General features: G+C 44.8%; 1 protein-coding gene across 4 annotated transcripts in view; it reads right to left on the bottom strand.

The window, feature by feature from the left end:
* Positions 1-2548: 2548 nt before the first annotated feature.
* LOC142576276 (monocarboxylate transporter 12-like) overlaps positions 2549-19616 on the bottom strand; it is a 56702-nt gene continuing 39634 nt past the window's right edge. For 3 of the 4 annotated variants that reach the window (XM_075686325.1, XM_075686326.1, XM_075686324.1), the window contains exons 6-8: positions 14308-14451; positions 9147-10136; positions 2549-3960 (exon numbers count right to left, since the gene is read on the bottom strand). In XM_075686325.1, the coding sequence (XP_075542440.1) occupies positions 3791-3960; positions 9147-10136; positions 14308-14451 (1304 nt within the window). In that variant the 3' untranslated portion in view covers positions 2549-3790. The remainder of the gene's footprint in view (positions 3961-9146; positions 10137-14307; positions 14452-19616) is intronic. The other variant, XM_075686327.1, reaches the window with a different exon arrangement.

Here is a 19616-nt window from a genome sequence, read left to right as displayed (position 1 = left end):
GCTGTTCGTACATAGAGGGGCCCATAGTAGTGGATACTGACGACTGAAAAGGCGCACGCCTTCGTTATCCGTTCTGTCAGTGACAGAGAACTGACACGAACTCGACGGTCAACCGCTGCTTTCAGCAGGGCAAGAATTTGGATAAGGCCGTCCTTAGGATGCATGATTTCTTCGAAACCCAAAACTCCCAAACTTTTCGGAATCTCAGCGAGCGTGACAGCAAAGCCACAGTGAAGAGTGCGAAAATGAACTGCTGTACAACAGGCAGCGCAGCGAATTGTTGGATGGGAGGCAAGTAAAAAATAATACACAACAACACCACAGACGCTCACCATCATTAACACATACGGCAGCAGGTTAAAACAGGTTGAAATTTGCTTTGAGTTCAGTAACCTCGACATATGTGGACTGCATGCATTATCTTAGAAAACTGTTTAGCGTGCAGCGTAGTTAGAAAACGTCTAGCTAGTGGAAAAGCTTGCCTTATCAGAATATTTGGTACCAAAACGCTTGAAAAGGAGACCCTTTTACGTGACCTCTCACCAGTGTGCGAGCAAACGTAAAGATGTGTTTTTTTTTACTTCTCTCTTGTACAGCATTTCGCATATATTAGAAAATTTCTCAACATATGTGTAATCGGAAGTGTTTTATGACGTACATGAAAGGCCGTTAAACAATTGACTGAATTATTTGAGTTTGGGAGAGCATAACTTCCGAACTCTATTTTCATACATTTTGCGGATACTAGTTGAAGCGTGGCCGGGCAGAATGAACACCATGAACAAAATGGGAAGTATTACCTTCGTCACTACTGCAAGTTAAAAATGGACTGGTAAAACAAAAAATAGCTTATTCGACGCTTTCTTGCGACCTTCGGAGGAGAGACGGCAACGTTTATTAGAAAGATGGTTCTGAATGTGTCTTAGCGTCCCCCAAGTAACATGCAATCCTCTTGTTACCCCTGAGGCTCATCATTCAATTTTTCCAGTTATCTGAAAGGCTTAAACTTCTAGACACGCGTACCGCATCCTAAGCGACACGAATGGCACCCACTAAAATAAAATGAAATGAAAGGGAAATTCATCAGGTTATCTGGGACATTGGGGATTACCGAGTTTGGAAGCACGCAGAACGGATCTCGGTTGCACTCCTTGAATCCTGTCAATGCCCAAGATAAAATTACTAATCGAGCGTACCATACGTACTTAGAGATGTGTTGAGAGTTACGATGCTCAACAACTTGTACTGTTCGAAATTTATCCCTTAGATCCATTGTCTATTCATGTTTATGCAGACGAATAATGTCAAAATGATTCGTCTACATGCGCATTTGTTATCCTGGACCTTAAGCTCTAAAAAAAGTTTAAATTTTCTCAGCACATATCTTCTACATATTCCGAAATATTTGCAAGCCTTTCTGTCTTGCACTTCATAACGTCAGTGGAGATCACACAGAAATGGGTAATCTTTGGTGAGTCCCGGACTTACGTCAATAAATAGCACAGACCGAAAAGCGCTGAATACAGACTTGGTGAAGCAAACTATAAGGTTACGCACAAGATACTGTGCATCATAGCGTAAAAGTGTATTCCAGGACACTGCAACATTCTTGAAAACATTGCAACGGAGGCTCCTCCAACACAGGGACACGACTACAAAAATGAAGTAAATATCCCTCTTTACTCATTGTGGAATTCGCCTGTTTCTGAGAATGACATCGTGTGGAATCAGCACAAACACTTGGTTTGATCAGAAATCGAAGCGCTCACAGTTATTCTTTATAGATCGTAATTTTAAGGCGTCCATCCCTCCAAACTTGAGCGACAAGAGGAACCTTGTGAATACATTGCATCGTTTGCAATTTGGCGCAATATTCAACCATCATTTTGTACAAATAATTCAGCGAGTTGCCAGTCTCTCGTCCCTTTGGGCCTAGGCTGATGACTAGGTACAGCAGCTTCTCGAGTGCACGCGTGACGATACCGCGAGGCGAATACTACAGGCAGATTTATTGTGGCTAGACCGCAGACGCTTCACTTTGCAAAGTGTACTTGGAAAGAATATATATATATATATATATATATATATATATATATATATATAATGTTATTACTCAGTGCGTCGTGGTTGGCCCTACTATTACATTTTCTTGGGATACCAGTGGTTTTAGTGTATGTTTTATGCGTATCGCGCTTGTCTGGCGTTGTTATATGTTTTATATGCCTTCCTGCACAGATATGAACTAACTTTATGTGCGTGTTTCAGCCTCTTTTGTGCACTTTCATTCGTTTACGGAAAGGCGTGTGTCTTCTAGTATACTTTCTGCTTTCTTATGTGCGTATAACTTTGCAAATGTGAACACGATTTGACCGTCACCAGTGCATATCACTACTTGCGCACTTGTTTTGCTTGCCCTGCATAAAGGAGTAGGCCACGTCAGTAATGATACCATCTTCTTTCAGATAACATTAATAAATCAAGATCGAAGCTTGCTTTATTGAATGTCTCCCCGAAAGCTCACGTCAATATAACCACACTGAATTCAACGTACTCTCATATTTTAGCATCTTTATTTCATGAACAATTCTCGGAACTTGTCAAGTTGAGTATGTATTTCATCCGCAGTACTATGCACATAGTTCTTCATTGCTTACTAATCAGCGTTTGCCGGATCAATGTGGACATTGTCAAACTCCGCGAGATCAGTGAGCGCGGTAACGTCGTTGCAGTGACGGCACTCGTTTTTCAATTCAGCGCCATTTTTCGCTCGCAACCTAACCTATAACGTTAAGCACAGACTTGTGCTACAGCGAAATTGCATTTTATAAACGCCCGAAATGATACGTGGCTTCAATAGGCGGGAGTCCCGGCATTACGGCAAACGCCCACCTATGACGTAGTTCACTCCGTACAGCACGTCAGTCGAAACGCAAGGCGGCGCTGATAACAGGCGCGCTCCAGTGCACTCCAGCTGACAGCTGGAAAAACGAGGTGGTCTTCGCCCTTTCCATTGCAACTGACAATCGACTGCGTCTCATAGGAAGATCGTCTTTGAACCGAGACTGCCGCCTACAAATGCGAAACAGCGTTAACATTGATGACGAACATCTCGGAACGCGTGCCAGATAAGTTGGAGTGTCTTCGCATATGACTGTTTTCAAATTTTAAATATAAGCACGTACGATAATCGCAACATTATGTCCTTCATTAACAACTTCTTGTTATCGTTGTGCTTGCTTGCTCCATCTGTTAGCGAAAATTATGTCCACAAAAGCATATAAAGCACTAGTGCTGCAGGATTTGCATGGAAATTCTTATTAGTGTTACGGATATTTTAACTCTAAAGACAGGTACATAATGAAATTTACTAGCCATGTGGTCTACGAAAAAGGATATGTCTTTAGGTTTCAGCTGGCCACGAGCTTTCTTTGGAGCAGCCGAGGCTTAATCCACTAGGACAAATTTGGCAACATCCATAAAAGGCCAACGCGAGTTTTTCTGGCCCCCGGTATTAGGGCTTGCTACGCACCATTGCTCAATACCGAGTATACCATAGAATTCTACCACGTTATCACAATCACATGCTGTTACAATATTCCAGCACAATGCTCATGCAAATTTTGAGGCTAAAGAAAAAGATGGCTTACGATGAGGACCTACTTCTAGCCCAAAACTATTATACTACTAAAGCGGAAATGGCGCTTACGAAGGCCATCACATATACGATGAAGAACATTGTCTCAGGTAACTTTTTTTTACTAAAATAGGTTGTTCTATCTGGCTTCAATCTTCACATGTGCAACGTGCATGGCATATTTCTGGCAATGTCCAGTTCCCAGTTGCGAACTTTCTTCCTTTCAAACCACGACACAATCATCCACAGCAAGCCGACGAATATGCACAGGCTTCCCAGAAGCCAGAACATCGCATCGTACGAGCCAAGATTGTCCCTGAATAGACCTGCAACAGCAGAACAAGAATGAGGCAAGCTTCTTCTCCAGGCTAGACCATACCACGAAATGAAGTGCAAACTGTCTGTATTTGATCATACAACTCCAGGTATGTGTATGGCTCCACTGCTCACAAATGAACATTGGGGGTTTGGTCAAGAAAAGCTTTCCCGTTAAGCAATGTTCCGCATTTGCCTGTCAGCAAGCAGAACGTTATATTTAATTTTTAGCAGAACACACAAGGCTACAAATCCTCGAAAAAAAAAGAAGAAAGACAAAGAACTTTATAACCCTTATAGCACATATGGTTTAGTGATTCCCTGTTCCTGCCACTATATAAAATTTCAATCTATTTTTCTGCACCAGTTGAAAAAGCGTATTCTGTAACCTCATATGCTCATATATATCCTCACCTCTAGTCCTCATATCCGAAGAAGCTTAACCATAACGAACAAATGGTGTGCTATACTGAAGAGTTAGAATAATACTATTTAGGGATCGAAAATTATAATATTAGATATGGAAACATACAAGGCCACGAAGGAAACATGGGAGCAACATGACAACTGGCACCAAGCGGGGCTCAACGCATGCCTACTGTTTCGGTAGAGAAGGGGAGAATATAGGGATCAAAGAAAAGGAAAGAAAATAGGAAATAAACAAATGACAGAGACACGGACAAAAGAAAGTAGGAACACGGAAAAAATGCCTCTAAACGGGAGGCGAAATCAGTTTTCCTCATGAAAGTTAGAAGGCTTTATGGGCGTCCTCTGTGGTTGAGCAGCACTCCCTCTCAGAAAGATTTAGAACCATGGAATATATGAATAAATATTTCATAATACGTTTGTAAGATCTTCCTGCTCTTTTCGCATTTTTTTTCTATTCTGAGGAATAAGCAGACAACGGGCATAGTGAAATAGAGTTGCTTATTCAGCTTTTAAACTCGCGAAGTTTGGTTATTAAACGAAGTTGAACTTGACCGCTTAACTCTACAGATTTTGTGCGAACGACACGTACAAGGTATTCGTAGCATGACTTTGAATGTAAATTTGTTTTGATCAAAACCGTAAATCAGTAGTGCTGTGCCTAATGAAGAAGAAAAATGTTTACAGCAGGTTGAGGGAACGTGGCAACCAAACACACTGAGAAGCATACCAGGTTTGGCCAAGGGCCCAATACAATGCCACAACCAATCAAATTTAATGCTGTTGAAAACATTCATCTAGCAGCTCCTGCACTTCATAAGAGTCGTTAACAAGGACAATTTTAACGCAGAAAATAAATTAAACAATGACCGCTATAAATTATGAATAGCTCGATGCCATGCAATACCCGAGAAAGTTTAAGGCCCTACACAAAATTTCGACACTGGCAGAAAGGCCTCCATTGCAGTAGGTTGCGTTTTTGTTTACCAATGTACTTCCAAAGGTCATTTATGAAATAATAACAAAATAATGCTTGTACTGGGGTAACCTTAAAAATGCTGCCTGTATGGGGCGGATACTCCCGTTCGTTGCAAGCACTGTAATATGTTCGACGCTCGGCAAAGTCTAATGCTAGAAAATATAGAATTCTATGCTCTGTAATCGCATACGAAGTGAATAAGGATTCTTCAATTGTTCAAATGAACTTCAAGTTCTTCGCGCGTGCAATCTAATGCAAAGTGAAAGTTTTCTTGCATCGGATGCGACCTCGACAGATCGCATTTACTTACACTGCCTCAGGCTAACGCGTCCGACGACACGTAGAACAGTTCGTTTTTTTTTCGTTGGTTGTTGGTTTTAGAGAACACATTGCCTATTAGGCATGTGTAATATGCCATGCGTTTTGGCGACGTGGTTGCCCACTGACCATGCCATTGGGCTGCTGAGGTTGAGGTCGCGCGTATCATCCTGGCCGCAGCGGCTAAATTTCCACATCCCCCCCCCCCTCAGCGACCGAAAACCACCTGGGGGAGGAAAGACTAGCGCACCGGCGATTTCCCCTGTGTGGCACCAAACGCCGATCAAGTTTGGAGAAGGAAATTTCACCGAACTGCCAAGTATCTAAAAGGGTTGCCAGAGGCACTGCCGGTTATCAGCAGCCAACCGCGACATTCCTGAGCCGTGAACCGGGCACCGCCCTTTGAGAGTAAGAAACGTGCCCTCTCAGTTCCAGTGCAAATGCGTGTTCATGAATTACGGTCACCCAGGGTTCCCAGATTGGTGCTTTCCTGGCCACCGCGAAGAGAAAGGAAAAACGGGGACGGACCCCAGCCTGGCTAGTTAAGTCAGTGCCCGGAGAAGAGCCGCAGTCGGTTGGCTTACATCCTTTAATTATGTAAATACCTGAATAATGTTTTTCTTCCTTTCGTCAACATGTCCTGATGACTGCCTGGCACGACAGCAACTCGATATCACAACTGCCACGCAACCCCAGTCCTACTAACATAGTCATATATACATTAGGCAATGAAGTGCTGCATTTATCGAAGAAAACATGAGGAGATGATGGAGATAGTTGTTATTGTTTGTTTTCTTTTCATGTACATGGAGACAGAGCTTTTGGCATCTGACAGTGATATTTAAATTTCAAAAATTGTGTTTCACGTTCATAGCGTAAGAGTAGACAATAAAAACCACCTTGAAGAGCTCTTATGCCCCATAGCTGCATTCACGTCTCAGGAGGATATACTGAATGTTGAAAAATAGAAGAAACTGCGACGATAGGGTCATTGGACTACACCTTCTAACTGCGAGGCTAACAGTTTTACAGTTAAATTTCGATTACTGGGGCTTAAAAAATCAGTAGTGTCATTTGGCTTTCCCGACCAATGAGGCAAGTAACTGGACGCAACGCAGTCCACAGACGCGACGCTAATTGACGCAAGTAAAAGTCCGTTTGTCTGAGGTAACATCACCGAATAAATGGAGACCTGGCAAACAAAAAATTAACTTCAGGAGGAGCAGCACAGTGTTTACAAAACAATGAGACACATTCCAGCATGATACTTTCTTTTATAAATGCCAAACCAAATGCGATTATCCAATTATGTTCCATCGGGGCCGCGTGGCCACTATTTGCTACAATCGGAATCCTGCATAGGTGAACCATATCAGACGTACTTCCACCTTTTCATCAAGTTGTGCAGTTAAAAGTATGCTTGGTTATCTAGCTCTTTATTAGGTTAACCTATTTCATCGGCAATTATTAGCTAATTCTTAAATTGAGCAGAGCCATCTTACTCTCGGGATGAGTGCGTTTTCCATGGAAGCCAAATACAAGAGCTAAAGTGAGCTTTATACACTGGCTTTGATTCTGCGTTAAGGCGCTGGAATCATGAAGACACTGTAAGTAGTAATTATGTCAAACGCTCTCGTTCTTTTTCTGACCTCCTCAAAAACAGAACTTGAGGGTACAGTGTTCATAATACTGGTTCGCGGTAACTTAGGGCAAGGTTTCATTTTTTTTCTTAGCCCTGTTATTTTCTTTCCTACTTATTATCCTTTGTCAGAGCACGTCGTGTCTATGTGCATCGTCCACTTCATGTACTGGATTACTATAAATGAAAAGAAGCATTGTCAAAAACTGCCTGCCTGCAAAAACGGAACACGCTAGACACCGTACAGCTCTCCAAGCCACGGGCTGATGAGCAATCTAAGCAGTCGAGAGCATGGAGACTATGAATAGCACATAATAACAGTCATGCATGATTCACGCACACAATGAAATACTCTGTATATATCTACGGTCGCGTGTATATGGGAATAAAGAATTATCTCTCTCTCTCACTGGGCAGCCAGAGCTTGTTCGCTGTATAGGGATACAAACTTGAAATTGCGCAGAACTACGCTCATCTAGATGCAACTTACTTGTTCTTGGAGTGAATGACGAAGCCACAGATACTCAGATTTTCTTTATGCCAACACATACTCAACATAACTGCTTGCACAAATCATAAGCGAACGCATACTCAGCGTATTACAGCGACGAAAGTTACAATCTCAACGACGCAAGTACTCAACTAGGGCCACCTAATTAACACCTTGTTGAGCAGGCAAACCGCGCAAGTAGCGTCTGCTTCACATATGATCTGCATGAGTGAAAAAGGCTTTCAAATTATAGTGACGAAGCTGTGCAGCATCGCGTGCACTGGCGGCACAAATATTGTGTGTCGAAATGAATAAATTTCACAAGCTCTGCACCATAACCCTCAAATTATTTCGCCAGAATTCGGTCATGATTGTGTAATATGCCGACAGGTGTGTGCCGATCATTGCGACCGGATCAATCGAAGACAGGGCGTCTAACGAAGTCTGAGTCCAGTAGGCTATCCTGCACTAGTGGAGGGGACTACAGTAAGGCGACACTTAATGAGCACTCGAGCTGTCGTTCTAACAGAAAACCTCAACTCTGCCACGTACGCCTTCATCGGTGTTTGAGTAACGAAAACCACCTACCTAGGTTCAGCTCGCTCAAGTTTTCTGCTCGTTGTCATATTAAGTCATCAACTTTGTTAACTCAACTTAGCCACGTTAGATTTTTTTTCAGCCAAACAATAAAAAAGGCACCAGGTCACGTTAACTGACATTATATGGTTCAGGCTCAAGTCTTCCCATTGGCTGAGGAATATTTTCAGTGGGATATAATATTTCATTGAAGTAACACTTAGGAATAACTTCCAAGAAACGCGTTATTGCAGCGAATAGGTCTGCTTGTGGCGATACTCTAACGCGACTATAACATCATGCCCCTTGTTCTTCTTTTTGTTTATTATATGATGTTCTTCCGTAATGTTTAACGGCAAAACAATCAAAAAAATCTAAATTTGGCCCTGTCCAACAAGCCATGAATGCTATTACTTTGCAATTATGTTCTTCCGATACATGTGCAAGGAGTTTCCAGAGCGTTGCCCCGCCCCTCTTTATTTTCAGGAAACCTGTAGGTACAAATATAACCAGGGTTAGTGTGAGTTTTCCTCCAGGAAGCAATCGGTGAAATCTCTAAAGACGGTAGGCGCGTGTAAGACGCCTACGAGGTCATGGCGCCCGCTGGCATAATTTCGAAGCACATAACCTAACCTGGGATGCTTGTCTTGATACAATCTCCATTTATCGCGTGCAATACATCCCTGTGTCCCGATACGAATTGGTACGATACGTGAGGACTACGACGCCTAAAATTATGTAAAATTATCTTAATAAACATGATACTCACCCACAACAGGAGGCTTTCCCAGTAGAAGTGGCCCACAGATGGCGCCCATGATACTGTACCCAACGGCTAGCCGCTCGAGTCCCAAATAGTCTGCCATCATAACGCTGTGCATTGTCATGCCGCAGCCCATGAACATGGCCACGCACAGTGACGCGCCAACCAAAGCGACGTACCGATCGGTGAATGGCACCGACACCACCGTCGCGCCAAGAAGAATGTAGTTCACTACCATCAAGGTCGTGCGCCGCAAGTATTTGCGATCTGCCAATAGCGGCAGGAACACCCTTCCCACAAGGTCCGTTATTGAGAAGTAAGGGATGAGGGTCACAGCCTCCCGCAGCGGTACGCCTTTGTCCAAAGCAAGGTCCACTATTGTAGAGAAGAAGATATCCGTGTTGTAGCAGAGCACTAGCCAAGTAACAATGAGCGTGTAAAACATACTGCACTTGAAGACTTCACGAACACTTCGCAGCACAGCCTGCAAGGTGGAGACCGGCACGGTTGCGCAGCTGGCTTCCAGTTGAGTAATAAGAAGCGATGGTCGAGGTGCTTGTGTCTCGCTTCGGGCTCTCAGTCCGCTAGCAGGAATCGATAGCCGACGTGCTTCCGCCGCGAGTCGGGATTCTAGTTCAGTGATAGGGCACGATGAGCGGCGTAACTTCGACTGCCGCCGAGTTTCGAATTCGGTCATTGGAAACGGCGGTAGACTTGCTGCTGTCGGGCGCCTTTTCTCGGTTCTCTCACTGGAAACCCAAGAGGGTTCGCGGAACACGAAGCTTAAGGCAAACATATGCATCAGGATGGCACCAAAAAGAAGGAGGCTTCCCTTGAAGCCGTACGTGTTTCTCAGGAAGAGCAGGAGCTGAGGGTAGAAGAATGCGCACGCTGTCGAACCAGCAAACATGATGCCGTGGGCGGTGCCTCTGTAGCGCTTGAAATACATGCTTATGATGACTTGCAGCATGGTGGCGACGACTCCGATACCAAAACCTGGTGCGGAAAAAGAAACAAAACATGTTACAGGGTTGATTACAGAATATTATTGCGGCAGCAATCATAGACGTTCATGGTGAATATGTAAGCGATCACTTTCTTGTGAGACTTGTTGCATATCCTCATGCCATCTGTGAATCGCGAAGTCTTCCGGGCCCATCACCAGGCACGCGAAGTGACAATCTCAGTACCAATCAGAATGCCTAAATGCTACCACGTCATAGTATATCTTGTAATCAGAACACCTTCTCCCTCTCTGCTTGAAACTCCGTAGCAGCCCCCTCTATCTTTAGTACGCTGGCTGTAGTTTTGCTGCAATGGCTATCCATCCACAGACAGAGCTGAACAGGCAGGTTTATCTCGCGGATTGCGGCGCGATGTATTTATTATATTTGTTATAGATGCATGCATTAAGACACAAAGCCGGCAATATCATTACTAATATGGATGAGATAGTTAAAGTGGCTGAGGAGTTCTATAGAGATTTATGCAGTACCAGTGGCACACACGAAGATAACGTGAGAGAGAATAGTCAACAAGTAATGCCAGAATCCCACAAGTAACGCCGGAAGAAGTAAAGAATGCCTTGGGAGCTATGCAAAGAGGGAAGGCAGCTGGGGAGGATCAGGTAACAGCAGATTTGTTGAAGGATGCTGGGCACACTGTTCTAGAAAAATTGGCTACCCTGTATACACAATGCCTCATGACCTCGAGCGTATCGGAATCTTGGATGAACGCTAACATAATCCTAATCCGTAAAAAAGGGGACGCCAAAGACTTGAAAAATTATAGACCGACCAGCTTACTGTCCGTTGCTTAAAAGTATTTACAAAGGTAATCGCAAATAGAATCAGGAACACCTTAGATTTCTGTCAACCAAAGGACCAGGCAGCATTCGGTAAAGGCTGCTCAACGATAGACTATATTCACACTATCAATCAGGTGATAGAGAAATGCGCGGAATATAACCAACCCTTATATATAGCTTTCATTGATTACGAAAAAGCATTTGATTCAGTCGAAACCTCAGCAGTCATGGAGGCATTACGGAATCAGGGTGTAGACGAGCCATATGAAAAATACTGAAAGATATCTATAGCGGCTCCACAGCCACCGTAGTCCTCCATAAAGAAAGCAACAAAATCCCAATAAAGAAAGGGGTCAGGCAGGGAGATCCGATCTCTCCAATGCTATTCACAGCGTGTTTACAGGAGGTATTCAGAGACCTGGAGTGGGAAGAATTTGGGATAGGAGTTAATGGAGGATACCTTAGTAACTTGCGATTCGCTGATGATATTGCCTTGCTTAGCAACTCAGGGGACCAATTGCAAGGCATGCTCACTGATCTGGAGAGGCAAAGCAGAGGGGTTGGTATAAAAATTAATCTGCATAAAGCTAAAGTAATTTTTAACAGTCTCGGAAGAGAACACCAGATTACGATAGGTAGCGAGGCACTGGAAGTGGTAAGGGAATACATCTACTTAGGGCAGGTAGTGATGGCGGATCCGTATCATGAGACGGAAATGATCAGAAGAATAAGAATGGGCTGGGCTGCGTTTGGCAAGCATTCTCAGATCATGAACAGCAGGTTGCCATTATCCCTCAAGAGAAAAGTGTTTAACAGCTGTGTCTTACCAGTGCTCACGTACGGGGCAGAAACCGGGAGGCTTATGAAAAGGGTTCTGCTTAAAGTGAGGACGACGCAACGAGCTATGGAAAGAAGAATGATGGGTGTAACGTTAAGGGATAAGAAAATAGCAGATTGGGTGAGGGAACAAACGCGAGTTGATGGCATCTTAGTTGAAATCAAGAAAAAGAAATGGACATGGCCAGGACATGTAATCAGGAGGGAAGGTAACCGATGGTCATTAATGGTTACGGACTGGATTCCAAGGGAAGGGAAGTGTAGCAGGGGGGTGGCAGAAAAGTAGGTGTGTGGATTAGATTAAGAAGTTGGCAGGGACAACGTGGCCACAATTAGTACATGACCGGGGTAGTTGGAGAAGTGTGGGAGAGGCCTTTGCCCTGCAATGGGCATAACCAGGCTGATGATGATGATGATGATTTATTATGCTTGCGTCCCCTTGGTGCAACCATTCTTCGATATTGGTGAATAACGACGACATGCCAATATTACGCATCAAAAAGTAAGATCGCTCAAAAATAAACAAACGCCCACAAAGAACCTCAAACCCACTAGGAGGGGTAACTCAAAGGCCCCGGAAACAATGATTTGCCCCAGCCGTATAGCTTAGGCTGCTTCGCCACCCACCATGGCGGCGTAGCGGCTGTGGCGTTGCGATATTAGGCCCGATCGCGTGAGATAGAGCACCAGCAGCGGCGGCCGCAACTCGAAGGGAGTTAAATTCAAGAATAATTGTGTACCGTGCATTTGTATTCGTTAAAGAATTCCAGGTGGCCGAAAGTATTCCGGAGTGTCTGACAACTGCACGCCTCATAATCAAATTGTTTTGCTGGCTCTTAAATACTGCAGAATCAGAATTTTATTTGTTTCACACTGTTTCTCAAACAGATGGCGAAAAATTTGTTAAAGGGCATTTGCTACAGCTCGATTTTGCTGCGGTGCTCATCTCGACAATATCATGATCAAATACTAATGTTACAATACTTTATATACCTCAGGAACATATATTAATTCATTCAAATTATTTCATAGAACGTGAACAGGTACGTGAATATGCGGGACAGTACTAAAAGCTGTTTGAACATGGTCTAACACAAGCCGTCGATAGCTATTAACCCTGGCCGAAAGCGGCTTGCGGCATCATAGGACCATACCCAACAAGTACACAAGGAAACCGCTGCACCTTCATACTGCCGGACCGTTCCTCTAAATTGGCTTGGTTGGGCACTTTGAGCAGTCTAAACTGTAAAATTATCCGGGAGAAGTTGCCTCAGTCATTTACAAGATGAGGTTTTCCAATACAAATCAGAACATGTCATACCACGTGCTTTACTAGCAAAGTTCTCAGCGACACATGTGTAGCTGCATTTGTAGACCATAAGAAAACGGCACTATTACCAACCCAGTCAAACATTAGCGAACGCATCAGCCGAAGCCTAAAAGAACACGATAACAATACTCACAGAGCGCCACAAACTATGGCACTAGGCCACATCATTTTATATGGCTCCACACCTACCACCATTATTTCTTTCATATTTTGCGTCGTACCGTTTCGCTTATGATCAAGCAGGTTCTTGTTGTTTATGTGAACACAATTACCGGTGTCATGTGTTCGGGCGTTGGAACCGGCGAAGTGAGCCGGTTGCTGCTTTGGAATGTATGTGATCCCGTCCACTGTGATCACCACCTTTCCAGCGCAAGTCATTTCTGTTTCATACGGAGTTTCATACGGAGCACAGGACAGTGCTCTGTCTTGTGCTTTTACTCACTCGTCCTGTGTCGCGCTGTTCCTGTTTTTATTCTGGAGTTATTAGGCCTCCCTAATCCCACTTTCTCGAGGGGAAGAAAACTGTTCCCAGAAACTTCTGTCAGGGGTGGGACTTACACCTGAGCAGATTTGAAAGGATCCTGAAAAGCCTGGATATGGGCCTCTATGATCATCACTACACAGTACGTATCGGGAGGCCTGCGCAGATAAAAGATTATCAGTCACGGTAAGTTAGGAACGGAAATACTGCACTGTATACCGTAGTTACCGCATGTTGACAGTGCACCGTTAATACTCTTCAAGGCTTTTTCCATGACAAATTTTATGAGCTAGTTTTCTTTCCGGGCACCCTTAATATATTGATGCGCGTCGATTACCTAGTATATGGCAGCGGCCAATAAAAATATGAACGTGTGAACCAACTTCACGGGTACAATTCCTGTGCTATTTAGATTCTCATGTGCAGCAGCATCACACCTGTGTCTTTGGAGCTGGCAGCCTTGTGCACTCATTATACGTTCTACTGTTAAAGAAGAGATCCTAAATTCGGCAAAATAATATATTTGGGACTGATATTATGTGGTGTACATCATATATCTCAACGTTCCAATATCTTTACAGCCACTGTAATGTTGTGACGCTACAGCGTGTTGGACTACTAGGATTGCGATACCAAAAGTATCACTCGGCTTCAAGGGAACCAATCAGATTCTGTGAACCAATCAGGTTAGTTCCAAAGACAAACAACGCACCGTGTACTACGCCGAGAGTGATAGAAAGCCACGTGAGATCCGGCGCAAAAGCCGATGCTATAACGCCTGTAGACGCCAACACGGATCCTACTGCCATCACTGGAACAGTGCTGAAATGTTCACTCAGTGTACCGGACACGAGACCTGCAAACGATTGGTGGCACACACGCGTCAATTAAATTTTCACGGCACAAATCTCAGTTAAATCGGCAAACAATAAAAACAGGACCCATTTCCGGCACGCAGAACTACACATTGAAAACAAATTAGGCAAGACTGACAGAAGTGCCGAAATGATCAGAATAATATTTCAGCCATGGATATTCTATCGCATGCCAAGTTGACTTCTACTTAAGCGGCATACTATGACGTAAAATCACTCATTTGTAATGCAATACTTAAACAAGTTCTGTGGAGACCTTTCATTTTATGAAAGCCTCGCTGCTATGATTGTGAGTGACGAACTTTTGTCGCACTGTTCATGCATAGCAGCTGGCTTAAGCAGTTCTAGTTTCTTTTCATGCTTCTGTAGATATCTCCGCTCAAATCTATCTGCACGCTTCACAAATGTACGATATTTTCATCCGCAGCAGGCTATTTTAATCACCTGTGCAGGACGATGGCCAGTGCCACCAATCCGCCATTACCCCTGTCTTGAGGTACCTGATTAAAACTTGTGCCTGCAAATTTCCTAGTTTCATAACTCGGCCTAATGTTCTGTTGTACTTGACTGGGCTTCGCTTCCTTTGGTAGCATGCGCATTACACGGCCTGCCCAGTTCCATTCCTTTCTTTGAATGCCAACTACGGCTATCCTTGTTTGCCCTGTAATCCACAGCACTCTTCCCGTATCTTAAATTCACCGCTCAGATTTTTCGTTCTATCGCTCTTTGTGTGGTCCTTAACTTGGTCCCGAGCTACTGGTTTAATCTACATGTTTATCTCCCATATATTAGCCCCAGTAGAATGCAATGATTGTACACTTTCCTTTTCAACGAGAGTGGTAAGCTTCCAGTCTGGATTTCACAATGCCTGTCGTATACAGTCCAACTCGTTCTTATTCCTATGAGCAGGGTACCGTGTGAGTAATTTTCACAGATATACGTACTTTTGCGCAGACTCCTGAGGCTGACTCCCGATCATGTGCTACTGTTTTTTGCCGGGCTATTGAAAATTGTCTTTATCTTCTGCATATTGTGCTTCAAACCTGTTCTTACACGCTCTCGCTCCAGGTCCTTATTCATTTGCTGCAATTCACCCCAGTGTCTGTCGAACCGGACGCTTTCATCGGCGAAGCGTAGGTTGTTGAGATATCGACCGTTGTCCCTCACTCCTAAGCCTTCCCAGTCTAACAGCTTGAATACTTGTTCTAAGCATGCAGTGAATAGCTTTGTAACAATGATGTGTCACTGACTGACCCCTGTCTTGCTAGTTATTTTTCCACCTTGCTTGTAGATAAATAAAGTAGCGGATGAATCATTGTACAGTTTCTCCAATATATTCACGTATGGCTCTGGGGCTCTTCCAGTACACTATATATATGTATATATATATATGCGCTCTCTTCTCACCTCTTCCATACCCCCTGTAACTCTACCACGTGACCAGCTTTCCACACTTCACACCCTTTTTGCACTTTCACAGTCCCCACGCAAACGCATTAAAGCTTGTGTGTCAAATGAACCTTGCGATCTTCAGACCTTCCACTCACGAGCGCAGTGCTGTGTCGGCTATGCAACGTTGGTCGGCAACGGCCATCCAACGGAGGGACATCCTATTACGGAGTATTTATTGGCAGTTCCGTAGTTCAGCTCAGCTAGGGACAAACGCAGCAACGCGCGTCCTCCGTAATACTGTAATACCTAGGGAAGCGCACATTTCGAAGCAAGATTGTCTACCAAAAAGTCTCGAGATTTCTGTGATCGTACGGACGTCCATGCAAAGGAATCAATCCCAGTACGCTAACCTGCCTCCCTTCCTCCCCATTAGCGCGCGCTCGCGTGGGCAACCTCCCTTTTCGCGCACAACGCTGGCCGAGCGTGAAGATGGCACCCATCAAGCCGCCGCCTACATCGGCTCACCCTGATCCTTTCCCTCACGCCTGCAGCAAGTGGTGCCGCGGGGCGCCCAAGGACCGTATCGTGCGGGGACTTTGCACTCATGGGCGAAGGAATACGCTAGGAGGGACCATCAGGTTTCATTCTTGTATTTCATTTCGTGTATTGTTCTTGTAATTCATTGTATTTAAGGAATAATGAACTGAAACTGAATGTAGAGGAAAACAGTATTGTGAGAAGTTGGGCGCGTTAGTGACAAATATAAGGGAAAAGTAGGCCTGACATTTACGCGAATTGTCCTTGCGCGGCCTGTGGTGAGGCTGCTACATTGTCTCCCACACTGTGGGAGTACGGGTCGTTCGGCCCAAAGTTCGCTAAGGAAGAGTGGGACGCTATCCGGCGAAGTCCCGTCTTTGAAGGCCAAATCCTGGCCGTCCAGCGCTTCGCGATCGCGCCGGCAGGCTAGACCTGCCAGCCCCGACGTGGGATTAGCTGGGTGCGTGGTTCATCGCGTTTTGCTGGACGCAATAAATGTTTATTCACTCACTCACTCACTCACTCACTCACTCACTCACTCACTCACTCACTCACTCACTCACTCACTCACTCACTCACTCACTCACTCACTCACTCACTCACTCACTCACTCACTCACTTAGTCGCTAGTCACATGTTAGACAACCGGTAAATTATAATCTGCTCGCTTTGTTTGGGTCTGCTGCGGGAATTTAGGACAGGCGCGCATACAAGTTATTCACAAACGCACGTCGAGGGTAATGAATGTTCGAGCGTATGAAGCAGTCGAGTCTGTTTCATGTTAGTCAGAACGCACCTAACCACCACACGCCACGTAAACGGGGCTCGCTGCTTGAGCAGCAGACAGACGCAAAATCTGTAGCGAACGAAATGCATCTAGTAAGCGCTTCGTTAAAACTGATGGTAGCGCTAAAAGGTACGAACACACGGTGAAAAGACGACATGACGACATGATCAGCTTTAAAGAATGCATCAGCAACTAGCCCAGTTCCAAGTTTCATTGTAGTATCCGGTATTGTGTGCAACAGCCCGAGAACCACCTAAGGGATGACTTGTACCGTTTCAGCGTAATTTCAGGGAACGATGAAACCTTGCGCGCTGCAAACGGGAGTAGGCCACCAAGCCCCCCTCCCCACGGCGATTCGTCGTCTTTGGACACGTACTCCGGGAACCAACGACGTTTGTCGCTCCTGCAAGCATGTGCAGGCGATAAGGCGAGAACCCAGGCCCCGCAGCGACTGCTTTACAATGGGAAAAATTTTTCCATTCTTATGCGCAAGGATAGACTGGCCATACGGGGCCACAGAACATACTTAAGTCCGCGGCAGCCAATTGTTGATGCAAATGGTCCCAGTCGGCGCTGTTGTTCTCAAAGTCTTCGGCTTTTCAGCAGACGAGTGAGAGCTCAACAGGCACGACTCAACGGCGTAACCTCATCCCACCACAATATTTTACAAAATAGTGCATGTAAATGTGGAGTTCGGCGCTTAGAGTGCACGTAGATGCTTTATGTATATTTCTTTCAAGCGATAGACCGCGAGCAATACGTTTTACTAAGCTAAAACGCTACAAAGAAAGTGTGCCTCAAGACATCGCGTCTCTTTCTAGGTGCAAGACAGAGGAACGAAATTCATCAATAAAATGCGCATCGCAGTGTTGTGTGCACAACAGCTCATTTGATTAAATTTAAGGATTGCGTGAGAAATGCGGGAACAACAGACCACGCTCGGGTGTTCTGGAGAGGATTTCGAGGCGAGAGCGCTGGCAGCTCTTATAACCGCGGTGGACAATGCAAGTGACTGTTCGAAACTTCGCACGGTATGGTTCTCCCACCCAGCCTTTCTCCTCGTTTCAAGGCAACGCTTTTGAAGCGAATAACGACGTGCGCAGCGCCAGAATAACGCCCGTTACTTCCTACGTGCATCCATGCCAGTGACGGCAGGCGCCACTAAATGTTACCACGTACCAGACAATCTCGAATCGCCCGACAGTCATATGGGCGGATTCCTACACAAGAGGCAGCGCGCGCGTGGTCCCGGGTAGCGCGATGGGCGGAGTCAGAGGAGGTTGGCTTGCTGTGAGTAGCGGAATCACGTTGTTGTGTCGCGTTGGCCTATGTGGTGTCATAAGTAGCTCTCGATACACTGTTATCGGCAATGTCCGCATGATGGAACGGCTACCTCCATGTCTCTGCATCTTTATGAATTCAATGGGCCAAGGAGGTGGGATCACACCACCTGTGCACTACCAATCAAGTGCGATCGAGCTATCTGTGTAATAGCAGATGGCATGGTATAACCTGGCGTTGAAATGCTTTTGAAGCCGAATAAACGCCTCTTTGGGCGGACCCTCTCACATGGCAGAAACGTCTCCGTCAACCTTACTGCGTTGTCGCCCCAGACGCCATACCCCTCGGTCGTCCGGCTTCGGGTGCGATACTGCACATGTGATGCTCCCTTGTTATTTTGTTCCTTCCTTCATGTTTATGCAGATCATGACGCCGACGGGGACAGCGGAGATTTACCTAGAGTGTCGATATAACGGCCATCTAAAAACAAGTTATCGTTCCTTTGTGTCAACATAAAGCTATCAACTCTACCATTTAAGCAACGCGCGTACTCAATTTTGATCTGCATTAGATCAGATTACATCTCTGTCATAATGGATTCGTTCGAAGCGAGAACAAATGACTTACCTGAAAACCAAACAAACTAATGAAAGCCACAAGGCCCACTTATACACGGTATTCTCCCACGGAAGCTGTGTTTGGACTGTTTGGTTTACTTTCTTTGCTAACATGGCCTAACAACCGGAAATAAACACCTAAATTTATTTGCACAGTCAATATAAAGGGAATACTCTATATTGTTTTCAACTTATCAAGAAACATCAGACAAAGCAATCATTGCCTGTTGGCAATTTTACGCGCACTGCTTCATGCATAAGTTAATCAGATTCGTTTCCACGAGTGAAAAAATATTGATACTACTTAAAAATGTGCTTCCATTCCATTTGCACTGGAACGTTTGAAGACACTGTTAAAAGTATTTTATGACATACGAGTTTCGTAAACATCGTGCCAGCCATCACCGAATCTCCTAGAAACTGTCGAAACGACAATCATAATGCGTGTGAGACGCCTACATACGATACCTATGTTTCGGTCCTTATATTTGTCATAGTGAGACAAACACATATGTTGTCTGGTATATTCTGA

Source organism: Dermacentor variabilis, chromosome 3, assembly GCF_050947875.1.
Source record: "Dermacentor variabilis isolate Ectoservices chromosome 3, ASM5094787v1, whole genome shotgun sequence".
In the NCBI taxonomy this organism is placed as follows: domain Eukaryota; kingdom Metazoa; phylum Arthropoda; class Arachnida; order Ixodida; family Ixodidae; genus Dermacentor; species Dermacentor variabilis.
The sequence above is the reverse complement of the archived record's forward strand: the minus strand, read 5'-3'. Positions and strand labels throughout refer to the sequence as shown.